We start from the raw sequence: 19,003 nt of genomic DNA on the forward strand, positions 1-19,003 counted from the left end.
GGGTGACATGGGGGGACACGGGGGGTGACACAGGATGACATGGGGGGACATGGGGTGACACAGGGTGACCTCATGGGGACAAGGGGGGACACTGCAGGGACACAGGGGGTGACACAGGGTGACATGGGGGGACACAAGAGGGTGACACAGGGTGACATGGAGTGACAGGAGTTGATATGGGGTGATGTGGGGTGACATGGGGGGGACATGGAGTGACACTGGGGAGGACACAAGGGGGTGACACAGGGTGACATGGGGGGACATGGGGTAACACAGGGGGTGACACAGGGTGACGTGGGGGGACAGGAGTTGATATGGGGTGACATGGGGTGACAGATGGGGTGACAGGAGTTGATATGGGGTGACGTGGGGGGACCTGATGGGGACATGGGGGGACATGGGTGGACATGGGGTGACATGGGGGGACACTGGGGGGTGGCACAGGGTGACATGGGGTGACAGGAGTTGATATGGGGTGACATGGGGGGGCAGGAGTCGATATGGGGTGATGTGGGGTGACATGGGGGGGACATGGGGTGACACTGGGGGGGACACAAGGGGGTGACATAGGGTGACATGGGGGGACATGGGGTGACACAGGGGGTGACACAGGGTGACGTGGGGGGTCAGGAGTTGATATGGGGTGACATGGGGTGACCTGATGGGGACATGGGGTGACATGGGGGGACATGGGGGGACAGGAGTTGATATGGGGTGACACTGGGGTGACACAGAAGGTGACACAGGGTAACATGGGGGGACAAGAGTTGATATGGGGTGACATGGGGTGACAGATGGGGTGACAGGAGTTGATATGGGGTGACACAGGGTGACCTGATGGGGACATGGGGGGACATGGGGGGACATGGGGTGACACAGGGGGTGGCACAGTGGGGTGACATTGCCACCTCGGCCCCCCAGCCCCCCCCTGGCACCCCCCCACCCTCCGCTGTCCCCTCCCCCACCCAGCGGTGGCCTCTCAGGAATGTCCCCAATGTCACCCCCACCCCACAGCCCTCAATGGGGCCCTTTTAGGGGACGGCCGGGGGGTCAAAGGTCAGCGTGACGTCAGAAACGGGGGGGGAGGGGGGCGAGGGGGGTGAGGGGTTGAGGGGGGCGAGGGGTCAAAGGTCACGGTGACATCTGGGGGGCGGGGTTGGGGACAACAAAGCGCCATTCATTGGGACGAGAAGGGAGCGGGGGTGGGGGGGCGCTGTGGCCACGCCCCCTAGACGAAGCCACGCCCCTTTTTATCCGGGTGTGGTCACGCCTCCCTCCGAGTGAAGCCACGCCCCCCGTGGATGAAGCCACGCCTCCTTCGAATGAAGCCACGCCCTCTTGGACGAGGCCACGCCCCTTTCAGGTGAGGCCACGCCCACAGGTGTGGCTGCCCCCCCCCCCCCCCGATTCCTGTTTTGGTGGTTGTGGAGGTGAGCGCTGGATGGGGGGGGGCAATTTTTTTTGGGGGGGGGGGGGACACCTCAATGGGGGTAATTGGGTTCTATGGGGGGGCAGGGAGAATTTGGGGGGGGGGATTTGGGTTCCATTTTTGGGGGGGGGGAAGATTTGGGGTCTGGGGGGGGGAATAATTTTGGGGGGGGCTTTAAGGGGGTGATTGGGTTCTATGGGGGGGCAGGGAGAATTTGGGGGGGGGGATTTGGGTTCCATTTTTGGGGGGGGGGAAGATTTGGGGTCTGGGGGGGGGATAATTTGGGGGGGGGCTTTAAGGGGGTGATTGGGTTCTATGGGGGGGCAGGGAGAATTTGGGGGGGGGGATTTGGGTTCCATTATTTTGGGGGGGGGGCACATAGGGAGGGCATTTGGGGTCTGTGGGGGGGGGAATAATTTGGGGGGGGGGGTTCAAGGGGGTAATTGGGTTCTATGGGGGGCAGGGAGAATTTGGGGGGGGGGATTTTGGTTCCATTTTTGGGAGGGGGGAAGATTTGGGGTCTGGGGGGGGGATAATTTGGGGGGGGGCTTTAAGGGGGTAATTGGATTCTATGGGGGGGCAGGGAGAATTTGGGGGGGGGATTTGGGTTCCATTTTTGGGGGGGGGGGGAAGATTTGGGGTCGGGGGGGGGGGAATAATTTGGGGGGGTTCAAGGGGGTAATTGGGTTCTATGGGGGGCAGGGAGAATTTGGGGGGGGGATTTGGGTTCCATTTTTGGGAGGGGGGAAGATTTGGGGTCTGGGGGGGGGATAATTTGGGGGGGGGCTTTAAGGGGGTAATTGGGTTCTATGGGGGGGCAGGGAGAATTTGGGGGGGGAGATTTGGGTTCCATTATTTTGGGGGGGGGGCACATAGGGAGGGCATTTGGGGTCTGTGGGGGGGGGAATAATTGGGGGGGGGGGTTCAAGGGGGTAATTGGGTTCTATGGGGGGCAGGGAGAATTTGGGGGGGGGGATTTGGGTTCCATTTTTGGGAGGGGGGAAGATTTGGGGTCTGGGGGGGGGATAATTTGGGGGGGGGCTTTAAGGGGGTAATTGGATTCTATGGGGGGGCAGGGAGAATTTGGGGGGGGGATTTGGGTTCCATTTTTGGGGGGGGGGAAGATTTGGGGTCTGGGGGGGGGGGAATAATTTGGGGGGGTTCAAGGGGGTAATTGGGTTCTATGGGGGGCAGGGAGAATTTGGGGGGGGGATTTGGGTTCCATTTTTGGGAGGGGGGAAGATTTGGGGTCTGGGGGGGGGGGAATAATTTGGGGGGGTTCAAGGGGGTAATTGGGTTCTATGGGGGGCAGGGAGAATTTGGGGGGGGGATTTGGGTTCCATTTTTGGGAGGGGGGAAGATTTGGGGTCTGGGGGGGGGATAATTTGGGGGGGGGCTTTAAGGGGGTAATTGGGTTCTATGGGGGGGCAGGGAGAATTTGGGGGGGGAGATTTGGGTTCCATTATTTTGGGGGGGGGGCACATAGGGAGGGCATTTGGGGTCTGTGGGGGGGGGAATAATTGGGGGGGGGGGTTCAAGGGGGTAATTGGGTTCTATGGGGGGCAGGGAGAATTTGGGGGGGGGTTGGGTTCCATTGTTTTGGGGGGGGGCGCATGGGGGGGAGATTTGGGGTCTGTGGGGGGGGGGAATTTGGGGGGGGGGGTTATTGGGTTCTATGGGGGGGGGCACAATTTGGGGGGGTTACTTAAGTCCTATGGGGGGGGGGGATTTGGGGGGGGGGTTATTTGGGTCCTATGGGGGGGGAATTTGGGTGGGGGGGTTATTTGGGTTCTATGGGGGGGGGGGGCACAATTTGGGGGATTATATAAGTTCTATGGGGGGGGGATTTGAATGGGGGAGTTATTTGGGTTCTATGGGGGGGGTATTTGGGTGGGGGGGTTATTTGGGTCCCATGGGGGGGGAATTTGGGTGGGGGGGTTATTTGGGTCCTATGGGGGGGGGGGGAACAATTTGGGGGATTATTTAAGTTCTATGGGGGGGGGGATTTGAATGGGGGGGTTATTTGGGTCCTATGGGGGGGGGGATTCGGGTGAGGGGACATTTGGGACCTATGGGGGGGGATAATTTGGGTGGGGGGGGGTTATTATTTGAGCCCTATGGGGGGGGGGGGGGGCTGGGGGGAAAAATTGGGGTCTATGGGGGGGGGGGTCGTTTGGAACGGGGTCAACGTGCCCTTTTTTTTTTTGGAGGGGGGGGGGGGCAGAATTTTGGTGCTCAGTACCATGGGTGGGGGGGTCCTTTGTTTTTGTGTGCCCCCCCCCAAATTTGGGTTACCTTTTTGGGGGGGTCTCCCACTGCCCCCCCCCCAATAAGGACACAACATTTGGGTGCCCCCCCCCTTCCCCACCCCCCCCCCTCAGCCCTTTCCCATTCCTCCCAGTTCCCTCCCAGTTCCACCCCAGTATGGAATTTGCCCTCAGGGCTGTGAGTCACCCCCCCCTCCTTTCCCCCCCCCCCATTTTCCCACACCTTACTGGTCCCATTCTGGAGGGGGGGGTGGCGTTAACTGGGTTAACTGGGAGGGGACAATGGGTGCTGGGGGGGTCACTTCTTTCCTCCCCCCCCCCCCTTCCCCAAACAGGGACAGAGGTGACAATGGTGTGGGGTGCAGTGGGGGTCCTGGTGGTGTTGGCAGGTACTGGGAGGAACTGGGAGGAACTGGGAGGAACTGGGAGGGTTCTGGGGGGGCTTGCGGGGAACTGGGGGGAACTGGGGGGAACTGGGAGGAACTGGGAGGAATTGGGAGGGTTCTGGGGGGGCTTGGGGGGGGCTGGGGGGAACTGGGAGGAACTGGGGAGGAACTGGGAGGGAACTGGGAGGGTTCTGGGGGGGGGTTCGGGGGGGTTTGGGGGAACTGGGAGGAACTGGGGAGGAACTGGGAGGGAACTGGGAGGAACTGGGAGGGTTCTGGGGGGGGTTGGGGGGGGGCTGGGGGGAACTGGGAGGAACTGGGAGGGAACTGGGAGGAACTGGGAGGGTTCTGGGGGGGGTTGGGAGGGGGCTGGGGGGAACTGGGAGGAACTGGGAGGGAACTGGGAGGAATTGGGAGGGTTCTGGGGGGGCTTGGGGGGGCTGGGGGGAACTGGGAGGGAACTGGGAGGGAACTGGGAGGGTTCTGGGGGGGGTTGGGGGGGGTTGGGGGGAACTGGGAGGAACTGGGGAGGAACTGGGAGGGAACTGGGAGGAACTGGGAGGGTTCTGGGGGGGGTTGGGGGGGGCTGGGGGGAACTGGGAGGAACTGGGAGGGAACTGGGAGGAACTGGGAGGGTTCTGGGGGGGGTTGGGAGGGGGCTGGGGGGAACTGGGAGGAACTGGGGAGGAACTGGGAGGGAACTGGGAGGAACTGGGAGGGTTCTGGGGGGGGTTGGGGGGGGCTGGGGGGAACTGGGAGGAACTGGGGAGGAACTGGGAGGAACTGGGGAGGAACTGGGAGGAACTGGGAGGGTTCTGGGGGGGATTTGGGGGGAACTGAGAGGAACTGGGAGGGAACTGGGAGGAACTGGGAGGGTTCTGGGGGGGTTGGGGGAGTTTGGGGGGAACTGGGAGGGAACTGGGAGGAACTGGGAGGGTTCTGGGGGGGGTTGGGGGGAACTGGGGGGAACTGGGAGGAACTGGGAGGGAACTGGGAGGAATTGGGAGGGTTCTGGGGGGGCTTGGGGGGGGCTGGGGGGAACTGGGAGGGAACTGGGAGGGAACTGGGAGGGTTCTGGGGGGGGTTGGGGGGGGTTGGGGGGAACTGGGAGGAACTGGGGAGGAACTGGGAGGGAACTGGGAGGAACTGGGAGGGTTCTGGGGGGGGTTGGGGGGGGGCTGGGGGGAACTGGGAGGAACTGGGAGGGAACTGGGAGGAACTGGGAGGGTTCTGGGGGGGGTTGGGAGGGGGCTGGGGGGAACTGGGAGGAACTGGGGAGGAACTGGGAGGGAACTGGGAGGGTTCTGGGGGGGGTTGGGAGGGGGCTGGGGGGAACTGGGAGGAACTGGGGAGGAACTGGGAGGGAACTGGGAGGAACTGGGGGGCATTAGGGGGTACTGGGAGGAACCGGGGGAGCAATGGGGGGGAACTGGGAGGAACTGGGGAGGAACTGGGAGGGAACTGGGAGGAACTGGGGGGCATTGGGGGGTACTGGGAGGAACTGGGGGAGCAATGGGGGGGAACTGGGAGGAACTGGAATGAACTGGGGGAGCAATGGGGGAGTACTGGGAGGAACTGGGGGGGGCAATGGGGGGCAACTGGGAGGAACTGGGAAGAACTGGGAGGAACTGGGGGGCAATGGGGGGTACTGGGAGGGACTGGGAAGAACTGGGGGAGCAATGGGGGGAAACTGGGAGGAACTGGGAGGAACTGGGGGGGGCAATGGGGGGCAACTGGGAGGGACTGGGAAGAACTGGGAGGAACTGGGGGGCAATGGGGAGCAACTGGGAGGAACTGGGAAGAACTGGGGGGGCAATGGGGGGTACTGGGAGGAACTGGGAAGAACTGGGGGAGCAATGGGGGGTACTGGGAGGAACTGGGGGAGCAATGGGGGGAAACTGGGAGGAACTGGGAGGAACTGGGGGAGCAATGAGGGTTACTGGGAGGAACTGGGGGGCATTGGGGGGTACTGGGAGGAACTGGGGGAGCAATGGGGGGAAACTGGGAGGAACTGGGAAGAACTGGGGGGGCAATGGGGGAGTACTGGGAGGAACTGGGAGGAACTGGGGGGGAACTGGGAGGAACTGGGAAGAACTGGGAGGAACTGGGGGGCATTGGGGGGTACTGGGAGGAACTGGGGGAGCAATGGGGGGGAACTGGGAGGAACTGGGAAGAACTGGGGGGGCAATGGGGGAGTACTGGGAGGAACTGGGAGGAACTGGGGGGGAACTGGGAGGAACTGGGAAGAACTGGGAGGAACTGGGGGGCAATGGGGGAACTGGGAGGAACTGGGAGGAACTGGGAGGAAACTGTGAGGGATTGGGATGGATTGGGGGGTACTGGGAAGAACTGGGAGGAACTGGGGGGGGGCAATGGGGGGAACTGGGAGGAACTGGAGGGCATTGGGGAGTACTGGGAGGAACTGGGAAGAACTGGGAGGGACTGGGGGGGCACTGAAGGATACTGGGAGGAACTGGGAGGAACTGGGAGGTGCTGAAGAGGTTTTTGCCCCCCCCCCCCCCCAGTTTTGCCCCTGGCACGAGGCAACATGGAGACCCCCGGTGAGTTACTGGGATAAACTGGGATAAACTGGGAGCAACTGGGAAGGGATTGCACTGGGATTGGAAGGGGGGATTTTTTTACTGGGATGTGGGGGGAGGTCGTACTGGGAATGGGGGGGTTATACTGGGATTGGGGGGGTCATACTGGGAATAGAGGGGGTCATACTGGGATTGGGGGGTTATACTGGGATTTGGGGGGGGTTTACTGGGAATAGAGGGGGTCATACTGGGATTTGGGGAGGGTTATACTGGGATTGGGGGGTCATACTGGGATTGGGGAGGGTTATACTGGGAATGGGGGGGTCATACTGGGATTGGGGGGTTTATACTGGGAACAGAGGGGATCATACTGGGATTGGGGGGTTATACTGGGATTTGGGAGGGTCATACTGGGAATAGAGGGGGTCATACTGGGATTGGGGGCGGTTATACTGGGTTTGGAGGGGATCATACTGGGATTGGGGGGGTTATACTGGGTTTGGGGGGGTTATACTGGGATTGGGGGGGTCATACTGGGATTTGCGGGGGTTATACTGGGATTGGGGGGTCATACTGGGATTGGGGGGTTATACTGGGTTTGGGGGGGTTATACTGGGATTGGGGGGGTTATACTGGGAATGGGGGGGTCATATTGGGAATAGAGGGGGTCATACTGGGATTTGGGGAGGGTTATACTGGGAATAGAGGGGGTTATACTGGGATTTGGGGGTTTATACTGGGATTGGGGAGGTCATACTGGGAATAGAGGGGGTCATACTGGGACTGGGGAGGTCATACTGGGAATGGGGGAGGGTTATACTGGGAATAGAGGGGGTCATACTGGGATTGGGGGGGTCATACTGGGTTTGGAGGGGTTATACTGGGATTGGGGGGGTTATACTGGGAATAGAGGGGGTCATACTGGGATTTGGGGAGGGTTATACTGGGAATGGGGGGGTTATACTGGGATTTGGGGGGGTTATACTGGGAATAGAGGGGGTCATACTGGGATTGGAGGGGTTATACTGGGTTTGGAGGGGTCATACTGGGATTGGGGGGGTCATACTGGGAATAGAGGGGATCATACTGGGATTGGGGGGGTTCTACTGGGTTTGGAGGGGTCATACTGGGATTGGGGGGGTCATACTGGGAATAGAGGGGGTCATACTGGGACTGGGGGGTTATACTGGGAATGGGGGGGTTATACTGGGATTGGGGGGTCATACTGGGAATGGGGGGGTCATACTGGGAATAGAGGGGGTCATACTGGGATTTGGGGAGGGTTATACTGGGAATGGGGGGGTCATACTGGGATTGGAGGGGTTATACTGGGAATAGAGGGGTTCATACTGGGAATGGGGGGGTCATACTGGGATTGGGGGGGTCATACTGGGAATAGAGGGGTTCATACTGGGAATGGGGGGGTCATACTGGGAATGGGGGGGGTACTGGTCCCACAGCCCCCCTGACCTCTTTGTGCCCCCCCCCCAGATAACAGCAGTCCCTTCCAGTACGGTGAGTTGGGGGGGGGAGGGGGACACAAAGGGTGACATCGGTGTCCCCAAGGGGGTGGCATTGGTGTCCCCAAAGGGGTCACATGCGGTCCTCAAGGGGGAGGTGACATCGGTGTCCCCAAAGGGGTGACATGGGGGACCCAAGGGTGGCATTGCTGTCCCCAAAGGGGTCACATGGGGGACCCCAAGGAGTGACATTGGTGTCCCCGGGGGGGGGAGGGTGACATGTGGGTCCCCAAGGGGGAGGTGACATTGGTGTCCCCAAAGGGGTGACATTGGTGCCCCCAAAATGGTGGCATTGATGTCCCCAAGAGGGAGGTGACATTGGTGTCCCCAAAGGGGTCACATTGGTGTCCCCAGCGGGGAGGTGACATCGGTGTCCCCAAAGGGGTGACATGGGGGACCTCAAGGAGTGACATTGGTGTCCCCAGGGGGGTGACAATGATGTCCCCAAAGGGATGGCATTGGTGTCCCCAAGGGGGAGGTGACATTGATGTCCCCAAAGGGGTGACATTGGTGTCCCCAGAGGGTGATATTGGTGTCCCCAAGGGGGAGGTGACATCAGTGTCCCCAAGGAGGAGATGATGTTGGTGTCCCCAGAGGGTTGACATGGGGGACCCCAAATGGTGACATCGGTGTCCCCAAGAGGGAGGTGACATTGGTGTCCCCAAAGGGGTCACATGGGGGTCCCCAGGGGGGAGGTGACGTCGGTGTCCCCAAGGGGGAGGTGACATTGGTGTCCCCAAGGGGGAGGTGACATTGGTGTCCCCAAGAGGGTGACAAGGGGAACCTCAAAGGGATGACATCGGTGCCCCCAGGGGGGAGGTGACATCGGGGTCCCCAGGGGGGAGGTGACATTGATGTCCCCAGAGGGGAGGTGACATCGGTGTCCCAAGGGGAGGTGACACTCGTCCTGGTCCCCAGCAGATTGGTACCGGCTGCGCGTTGGGGGTTTGGTGGTGGCAGCTGTGCTCTGTGTCACCGGGATCGTCATCCTCTTAAGTGAGTGTCACCTGGGGGGGGGTCCTGTGTCACCTGGGGGGGTCCTGTGTCACCTGGGGGGGTGTGTGTCACCTGGGGGGGTCTTGTGTCACCTGGGGGGGGGCTGTGCCACCTGGGGGGGGGCTGTGCCACCTGGGGGGGTCTTGTGTCACCTGGGGGGGGGGGGGCTGTGTCACCTGGGGGGGGGGCTGTGCCACCTGGGGGGGGTCTTGTGTCACCTGGGGGGGGCTGTGTCACCTGGGGGGGGGCTGTGTCACCTGGGGGGTCTTGTGTCACCTGGGGGGGGGGGGCTGTGTCACCTGGGGGGGGGGCTGTGCCACCTTGGGGGGGGCTGTGTCACCTGGGGGGTCTTGTGTCACCTGGGGGGGGGCTGTGCCACCTGAGGGGGGCTGTGTCACCTGTGGGGGTCTTGTGTCACCTGGGGGGGGGGGGGCTGTGCCACCTGGGGGGTCTTGTGTCATTTGAGGGGGGTCCCAGTGTCACCTGGGGGGAGACTCGTGTCATTGGGGAGGGGGGGGTTCTTGTGTCATCAGTGGGGTCCTGTGTCACCTGAGGGGGGGTCTTATGTCACCTGGGGGGGGTCTTGTGTCACCAATGGGGTCCTGTGTCACCTTGGGGGGTCTTATGTCACCTGGGGGGGGGCTGTGCCACCTTGGGGGGGGGCTGTATCACCTGGGGGGGTCTTGTGTCACCTGGGGGGGGCTGTGTCACCTGGGGGGGGGCTGTGCCACCTTGGGGGGGGCTGTGTCACCTGGGGGGTCTTGTGTCACCTGCGGGGGGGTCCTGTGTCACCTGGGGGGGGTGCTGTGTCACCTGAGGGGGGTCTTGTGTCACCTGGGGGGGGGGGGGGGGGGGCTGTGTCTCCTGGGGGGGGTCTTGTGTCACCTGGGGGGTCTTATGTCTCCTGGGGGGAGTCTTGTGTCACCAATGGGGTCCTGTGTCACCTGGGGGGGTCTTATGTCACCTGGGGGGGGTCTTATCTCACCTGGGGGGGTCTTGTGTCACCTTGGGGGGTCTTATGTCGTTGGGTGGGGGGGTCTTGTGTCACCAATGGGGCCCAGTGTCACCTGAGGGGGGGGTCTTATGTCATTGAGGGGGGGTCTTGTGTCACCAATGGGGTCCTGTGTCACCTGGGGGGGTCTTATGTCACCTGGGGGGGGTCTTATCTCACCTGGGGGGGTCTTGTGTCACCTTGGGGGGTCTTATGTCGTTGGGTGGGGGGGTCTTGTGTCACCAATGGGGCCCAGTGTCACCTGAGGGGGGGGTCTTATGTCATTGAGGGGGGGTCTTGTGTCACCAATGGGGTCCCTGTGTCACCTGGGGGGGGTCTTATGTCACCTGGGGGGGTGTCCTGTGTCACCTGGGGGGGTCTTGTGTCACTGGGGGGGCGGGGGGGGGTTCTTGTGTCACCAATGGGGTCCTGTGTCACCTGGCGGAGGGGGGGGGGGGTCTTTTGTCATTGGAGGGGCGTCTCGTGTCACCTGGGGGGGGGTCCCCAGGGATCGATCGGTGGAGGTGGGGAGGGGGGGGGGGGAGGGGTTGACATTGTTCTCTTTGTCACCTCTCGTCCCCCCCCCTTTTTTCTCCCCCTCCCCGCACGCAGGTGGGAAGTGCAAGTGCCGCAGCAAAGGAAGGTGGGACACGGAGGGGGGGGGGGATTTGGGGGGAGGGGGGGGGGCACCTTGGGGACATTTTGGGGGGGGGGCATGGGGACAAATGGAAAATGTCACCAATGTCACTTTTTTCACCCCACAGCCACCGCCGTCCCCCCCCAGAGATGTCCCACCTCGTTGGCACCGGTCTGTGTCCCCCCCCCCCGCCCCCCCCGCAAAAACCCCCCCAAAAGGGGAACAGGTGACATTGGGGGGGGGGGGACACCCTATGCGACCCCCCCCCAACCCCCATCTCTCCACAGGAGCCGCTGCCACCTCGTGCTGAGCTGTCCCCAAATGTCCCCAAGAGTTGGGGGAGGGGGGGGGGGGACACCGGTGACACATGGACACAGTTTGGGGGGGGGGGCAAATATCAAACCCCCCCCCCCAATCAATAAAAGGTCAACAGTGGAGTGGTGGTTGATGTCCCCACGTCCCCACGTCCTCCATGATGTCCCCATGTCCTTCATGATGTCCCCATGTCCCCACATCCTCCATGATGTCCCCATGTCCCCACATCCTCCATGATGTCCCCATGTTCCCACGTCCTCCATGATGTCCACACGTCCCCCATGACCACCTGCTGTCCCCATGTCCTCCATGATGTCCTCATGTCCCCATGTCCCCCATGACCACCCGATGTCCCCATGTCCTCCATGATGTCCCCATGTCCTCCACATTGTCCTCATGCCCTCCATGATGTCCCCAAGTCCTCCATGATGTCCCCATGTCCCCACGACCTCCATGATGTCCCCATGTCCCCCATGATGTCCCCATGTCCTCCACATTGTCCTCATGCCCTCCATGATGTCCCCAAGTCCTCCATGATGTCCCCATGTCCTCCATGATGTCCCCATGTCCCCCATGACCACCTGCTGTCCCCATGTCCTCCATGATGTCCCCCCGTCCTCCATGATGTCCCCACATCCTCCATGACCACCTGATGTCCCCATGTCCCCACGTCCTTCATGACCACCCACTGTCCCCATGTCCTCCATGATGTCCCCCCGTCCTCCATGACCACCTGATGTCCCCATGTCCTCTATGATGTCCCCCCATCCTCCATGATGTCCCCATGTCCTCCATGATGTCCCCACGTCCCCCATGACCACCCAATGTCCCCATGTCCTCCATGATGTCCCCATGTCCTCCATGATGTCCCCACATCCTCCATGACCACCCAATGTCCCCACGTCCTCCATGACCACCTGATGTCCCCATGTCCTCCATGATGTCCTCATGTCCCCATGTCCCCCATGACCACCCAATGTCCCCATGTCCTCCATGATGTCCTCATGTCCCCACGTCCCCCATGACCACCCGATGTCCCCATGTCCTCCATGATGTCCCCACATCCTCCATGACCACCTGATGTCCCCATGTCCCCACGTCCTTCATGACCACCCGCTGTCCCCACGTCCTCCATGATGTCCTCATGTCCCCACGTCCTCCACAATGTCCCCACGTCCCCCATGATGTCCCCATGTCCTCCATGACCACCCGCTGTCCCCATGTCCTCCATGATGTCCCCATGTCCTCCATGATGTCCCCACGTCCTCCATGACCACCCAATGTCCCCATGTCCTCCATCATGTCCCCACGTCCTTCATGACCACCTGATGTCCCCATGTCCCCATGTCCTCCATGACCACCCGATGTCCCCACGTCCCCCATGATGTCCCCATGTCCTCCATGACCACCCGCTGTCCCCACGTCCTCCACGATGTCCCCACGTCCTCCACAATGTCCCCACGTCCTCCACGATGTCCCCACATCCTTCATGTCCACCTGATGTCCCCACATCCTCCACGATGTCCCCACATCCCCCACGACCCCCCCGCTGTCCCCCCGTCCCCACACTGACACCACACCACCGCCACATTCCATCACCCCACATCCTTTATCCCCCCCCACCCCCCATCACCACAACATCCCCCCCCCCAGCCCCCCAACCCCCCCCAACCCACCCCCCAAACCCCCACCCCTCACGTCCCCACGTCCACCGTCACGTGCCGGTAGATCTGAGTGGCTCCTTTAAAACTGGAAGCCACTAAAAAATGATCGTCGCCCACCGAAATGGGGGCGAAAGCCCTCGGGGATGGGGTCAACAATTCCTGGGCGGGTTCTAAACGTCCCGTAGGGCCGAGGCGATAAACACGACTCGGGGCGAAGTCGTTTCCCATCACGACGTAACGATGTGTGGAGATGGAAAGGGGTTGGAAAACCAGGGAGCCTCGTGCTGGGAGCTGCTGGACCTCCCGGAACATGGAGCCTTCCCAGCGCATCACCTGGGGGGGGGGGGAGATGGGGGGTGGGGGTCAGTATGGGGATCCTGTGGGTCTCTATGGGGTCCCTATGGGTCTCTGTACGTCCCTATGGGTCTCTATGCGTCCCTATGGGTCCCTATGGGTCTCTATGGGGTCTCTGTGGGTCCCTATGGGTCTCAATGCGTCCCTATGGGTCTCTATGGGTTTCATGGGGTCCCTATGGGTCTCTGTGGGGCTCTATGGGGTCTGTATGGGGTCCCTATGAGTCCCTATGGGTCTCTATGGGGTCCCTATGGGTCTCTGTGGGTCCCTATGGGTCTCTGTAGGTCCCTATGGGTCTCAATGCGTCCCTATGGGTCCCTATGGGTTTCTATGGGTCTTTATGGGGTCCCTATGGGACTCTGTGCATCCCTATGGGTCCCTATGGGTCTCTATGGGGTCCCTATGTGTCCCTATGAGTCTTCATGGGTCCCTATGGGTCCCTATGGGTCTCTATGGGTCCCTATGGGGTCTCTATGGGGTCCCTATGGGTCTCTATGGGTCACTATGGGGTCTCTGTGGGTCCCTATGGGTCTCTGTGCATCCCTATGGGTCCCTATGGGTCTCTATGGGGTCCCTATGTGTCCCTATGAGTCTTCATGGGTCCCTATGGGTCCCTATGGGTCTCTATGGGGTCCCTATGGGTCTCTGTGGGTCCCTATGGGTCTCTATGCGTCCCTATGGGTCCCTATGGGTCTCTATGGGGTCTCTGTGGGTCCCTATGGGTCTCAATGAGTCCCTATGGGTCTCAATGCGTCCATATGGGTCTCTATGGGTTTCATGGGGTCCCTATGGGTCTCTGTGGGGCTCTATGGGGTCTCTATGCATCCCTATGCATCCCTATGGGTCCGTATCGGTCCCTATGGGTCTTTATGGGTTTCTATGGGTCTTTATGGGGTCCCTATGGGTCCCTATCGGTCTTTATGGGTTTCTATGGGTCTTTATGGGGTCCCTATGGGTCCCTATGGGTCTTTATCGGTTTCTATGGGTCTCTATGGGGTCCCTATGGGTCTCTGTGGGTCCCTATGGGTCTCTATGCGTCCCTATGGGTCCCTATGGGTCTCTATGGGGTCTCTGTGGGTCCCTATGGGTCTCTGTAGGTCCCTATGGGTCTCAATGCGTCCCTATGGGTCTCTATGGGTTTCATGGGGTCTCTATGGGTCCCTATGGGTCTCTGTGGGTCCCTATGGGTCTCTGTGGGTCTCTATGGGGTCCCTATGGGTCTCTGTGGGTCCCTATGGGTCTCTATGGGGTCCCTATGGGTCTCTGTGGGTCTCTATGGGGTCTCTATGCATCCCTATGCATCCCTATGGGTCCCTATGGGGTCCCTATGGGTCTCTATGGGACTCTATGGGTCTTTATGGGTCTCTATGGGTCTCTATGGGGTCCCTATGCATCCCTCTGGGTTCGTATGGGTCTCTATGGGGTACCTATGGGGTCCCTATGGGTCTCTGTAGGTCCCTATGGGTCCCTATGCGACCCAATGGGTCCCTATGGGTCTCTATGGGGTCCCTATGGGTCTCTATAGGTCTCTATGGGACTCTATGGGTCCCTATGCATCCCTCTGGGTTCCTATGGGTCTCTATGGGGTACCTATGGGTCCCTATGGGTCCCTATGCATCCCTATGGGTCCCTATGGGTCTCTATGGGGTCTCTATGGGGTCCCTATGGGTCTCTGTAGGTCCCTATGGGGCCCTATGCGTCCCTATGGGTCTCTATGGGTCTCTATGGGTCTCTATGGGACTCTATGGGTCCCTATGCATCCCTCTGGGTTCCTATGGGTCTCTATGTGGTCTCTATGGGGCCCCTATGCGTCCCTATGGGTCCCAATGGGTCTCTGTGGGTCCCTATGGGTCTCTGTAGGTCCCTATGGGTCTCAATGCGTCCCTATGGGTCCCTATGGGTTTCTATGGGTCTTTATGGGGTCCCTATGGGTCTCTGTGCATCCCTATGGGTCCCTATGGGTCTCTATGGGGTCCCTATGTGTCCCTATGAGTCTACATGGGTCCCTATGGGTCCCTATGGGTCTCTATGGGGTCCCTATGGGTCTCTGTGGGTCCCTATGGGTCTCTATGCGTCCCTATGGGTCCCTATGGGTCTCTATGGGATCCCTATGGGTCTCAATGCGTCCCTATGGGTCCCTATGGGTCTCTATGGGGTCCCTATGTGTCTCTGTGGGTCCCTATGGGTCTTTATGGGTCTCTATGGGGTACCGATGGGTCCCTATGGGTCTCTATGCGTCCCTATGGGTCTTCATGGGTCGCTATGGGTCTCTATGGGTCTCTATGGGTCCCTATGGGTCCATATGCATCCCTCTGGGTCCCTATGGGTCTCTATGGGGTCTCTATGTGGTCCCTATGGGTCTCTGTATGTCCCTATGGGTCCCTATGCGTCCCTATGGGTCCCTATGGGTCTCTATGGGGTCTCTATGGGGTCTCTCTATGGCTCTCTATGGCTCTCTATGGGGTCTCTATGGGGTCTCTATGGGGTCTCTATGGAGTCTCTCTATGGGGTCTCAATGGGGTCTCATTATGGCTCTCTCTGTGGGATCTCTGTGGGGTCTCTATGGGGTCTCCATGGGGTCTCTATGGCTCTCTATGGCTCTTTATGGGGTCTCTATGGGCTGTCTATGGGGTCTATATGGGGTCTCTATGGGGTCTCTATGGGGTCTCCATGGGGTCTCTATGGGTCTCTACGGCTCTCTATGGGGTCTCTATGGGGTCTCTATGGGGTCTCTATGGGCTCTCTCTATGGGGTCTCTATGGCTCTCTATGGCTCTTTATGGGGTCTCTATGGGGTCTCTATGGGGTCTCCCTCTGGGCCCCCCCCCGCCCCCCCAGGACCCACCTTGGCATCCCCCAGGAACCTGGTGAGGCACAGGAAGACGTTCTCTATGGGGTCTCTATGGGGTCTCCATGGGGTCTCTATGGGTCTCTATGGGGTCTCTCTATGGGGTCTCATTATGGCTCCCTCTGCAGGATCTCTGTGGGGTCTCTATGGAGTCTCTCTATGGGGTCTCTATGGGGTCTCTATGGCTCTCTATGGGGTCTCTATGGGGTCTCTCTATGGGGTCTCATTATGGCTCTCTCTGTAGGATCTCTATGGTGTCTCTATGGGGTCTCTATGGGGTCTCTATGGGGTCTCTCTATGGGATCTCATTATGGCTCTCTGTAGGATCTCTATGGGGTCTCTATGGAGTCTCTCTATGGGGTCTCTACGGGGTCTCTATGGGGTCTCTATGGGGTCTCTATGGGGTCTCTCTACGGCCCCCCCCCCCCACTCCCCCAGGACCCACCTTGGCATCCCCCAGGAACCTGGTGAGGCACAGGAAGACGTTCTCTATGGGGTCTCTATGGGGTCTCTATGGCTATCTATGGCTCTCTATGGGGTCTCTATGGGGTCTCTATGGGGTCTCTATGGGGTCTCTATGGGGTCTCTATGGCTCTCAATGGCTCTCTACGGCTCTTTATGGGGTCTCTATGGGGTCTCCCTATGGGGTCTCCCTCTGGCCCTCCCCCCGCCCCCCCAGGACCCACCTTTGCATCCCCCAGGAACCTGGTGAGGCACAGGAAGACGTTCTCTATGGGGTCTCTATGGGGTCTCTATGGGGTCTTTCTATGGGGTCTCTATGGGCTCTCTCTATGGGGTCTCTATGGAGTCTCTCTATGGTGTCTCAATGGGGTCTCATTATGGCTCTCTCTGTGGGATCTCTGTGGGGTCTCTATGGGGTCTCTCTATGGGGTCTCTATTGGGTCACTATGGCTCTCTATGGCTCTTTATGGGGTCTCTATGGGGTCTCTATGGGGTCTCTCTATGGGATCTCATTATGGCTCTCTGTAGGATCTCTGTGGGGTCTCTATGGAGTCTCTCTATGGGGTCTCTATGGGGTCTCCCTATGCCCCCCCCCCCGCCCCCCCAGGACCCACCTTTGCATCCCCCAGGAACCTGGTGAGGCACAGGAAGACGTTCTCTATGGGGTCTCTATGGGGTCTCTCTATGGGGTCTAATTATGGCTCTCTCTGTAGGATCTCTGTGGGGTCTCTATGGAGTCTCTCTATGGGGTCTCTCTATGGGGTCTCTATGGCTCTCTCTGTAGGATCTCTGTGGGGTCTCTCTGGGGTCTCTATGGGGTCTCTATGGGGTCTCTATGGGTCTCTATGGCTCTTTATGGGGTCTCTATGGGGTCTCTCTATGGGGTCTCATTATGGCTCTCTATGGCTCTCTATGGGGTCTCTATGGGGTCTCTATGGGGTCTCCCTATGGCCCCCCCCCCCCGCCCCCCCAGGACCCACCTTTGCATCCCCCAGGAACCTGGTGAGGCACAGGAAGACGCTGCCCCTCATTCGGAAATGCTTGGCCATGTAGACGTCGGGGACGTGCGGGATGTCGGTGTGGGGCGCGAAGACCCCCCCGCTCCACCGATAAACCGCCGGCCTCCTGGTCCCGCTGCAGACCACCAGCGCCGGCCGCCCCCCCAGCTCCAAAAACTCCAGGTGGGTGTCGCGGTGCCACGGCCTTAAACTTTGGTGGGGGTAAAAACCCCCCCCTCCCCATCGGTACAAGGTGCTGGTCCCACCTTTCGAGCTGTCGGCCACCCCTAAATACCACTGCCCCCCAAAGCGGGCGCTGCTGATGGAATGGGGGCGGCGCAGGTGGCCCGATCCTAAAATTTGGAGGAGGACGAAACGGTGTTCGGGGCCCCCGACGCGACGCCAGACGGACGAACCGCCGTGGTGCTGGGCGACCACCAGCAGGAGGGCATCGCCAACGGGAACCGGGTGGCACGCCACCGGCCACGACGCTGCGGGGACATCGGGGACAGGGGTGGTGACCCTATGGGGACTTTGGGGTGGGGACCCTATGGGGGCGTTGGGGTGGGGACCCTGTGGGGGCGTTGGGGTGAGGGAGTGGGGACCCTATGGGGACATGGGAGACACCGGAGGTGGTGGGACATGGGTGGGTGGGGACCCTATGGGGACACTGGGGACAGGAGGGCATCGCCAACGGGAACCGGGTGGCACGGCACCGGCCACGACGCTGCGGGGACATCGGGGACATGGGTGGTGACCCTATGGGGGCGTTGGGGTGGGGACCCTATGGGGACACTGGGGACAGGAGGGCATCGCCAACGGGAACCGGGTGGCACGGCACCGGCCACGACGCTGCGGGGACATCGGGGGCGTTGGGGACTTTGGGGTGGTGACCTTATGGGGCTGTTGGGGTGGGGGAGTGGGGACCCTATGGGGACACTGGGGTGAGGACCCTATGGGGACACTGGGGACAGGAGGGCATCGCCAACGGGAACCGGGTGGCACGGCACCGGCCACGACGCTGCGGGGACATCGGGGACATGGGTGGTGACCCTATGGGGGCGTTGGGGTGGGGACCCTATGGGGGTGTTGGGGTGGGGACCCTATGGAGATGTTGGGGACAGGAGGGCATCACCAATGGGAACCGGGTGGCACGGCACCGGCCACGACGCTGCGGGGACATCGGGGACGTTGGGGACTTTGGGGTGGTGACCCTATGGGGACGTTGGGGTGGGGACCCTATGGAGACATGGGAGACACCGGGGGTGGTGGGACATGGGTGGGTGGGGACCCTATGGGGACACTGGGGACAAGAGGGCATCGCCAATGGGAACCGGGTGGCACAGCACCGGCCACAACGCTGCGGGGACATCGGGGACATGGGTGGTGACCCTATGGGGGCATAGGGGTAGGGGGATGTGGGTGGGTGGTGACCCTATGTGGACGTTGGGGTGAGGACCCTATGGGGATGTTGGGGTGGGGACCCTATGGGGGTGTTGGGGTGGGGACCCTATGGAGATATTGGGGACAGGAGGGCATCGCCAACAGGAACTGGGTGGCACGGCACCGGCCACGACGCTGCGGGGACATCAGGGAC

At 60.9% G+C, this 19,003-nt stretch overlaps 2 protein-coding genes across 2 annotated transcripts in view; one reads left to right on the plus strand and one right to left on the minus strand.

Moving 5' to 3' along the window:
* The first annotated feature begins 1,407 nt into the window (after positions 1-1,407).
* On the plus strand, positions 1,408-11,948 carry FXYD3 (FXYD domain containing ion transport regulator 3). The gene is made up of 8 exons (XM_090128163.1): positions 1,408-1,430; positions 4,032-4,085; positions 6,608-6,643; positions 8,114-8,137; positions 9,064-9,138; positions 10,742-10,772; positions 10,894-10,937; positions 11,054-11,948. Exons 2-8 carry the CDS (start codon positions 4,046-4,048, stop codon positions 11,074-11,076), a joined length of 273 nt encoding a protein of 90 aa, XP_089984289.1. The 5' UTR covers positions 1,408-1,430; positions 4,032-4,045; the 3' UTR covers positions 11,077-11,948.
* Positions 11,949-12,765: 817 nt separating this feature from the next.
* LOC149914058 (leucine-rich repeat LGI family member 4-like) overlaps positions 12,766-19,003 on the minus strand; it is a 29,167-nt gene continuing 22,929 nt past the window's right edge. The window contains exons 8-9 of the mRNA XM_090128126.1: positions 17,389-17,897; positions 12,766-13,078 (exon numbers count right to left, since the gene is read on the minus strand). Coding sequence (XP_089984252.1) covers positions 12,776-13,078; positions 17,389-17,897 — 812 coding nt within the window. The 3' untranslated portion in view covers positions 12,766-12,775. The remainder of the gene's footprint in view (positions 13,079-17,388; positions 17,898-19,003) is intronic.

This window comes from Phasianus colchicus, chromosome 32, assembly GCF_987193195.1.
Source record: "Phasianus colchicus chromosome 32, bPhaCol1.hap1.1, whole genome shotgun sequence".
NCBI lineage: Eukaryota > Metazoa > Chordata > Aves > Galliformes > Phasianidae > Phasianus > Phasianus colchicus.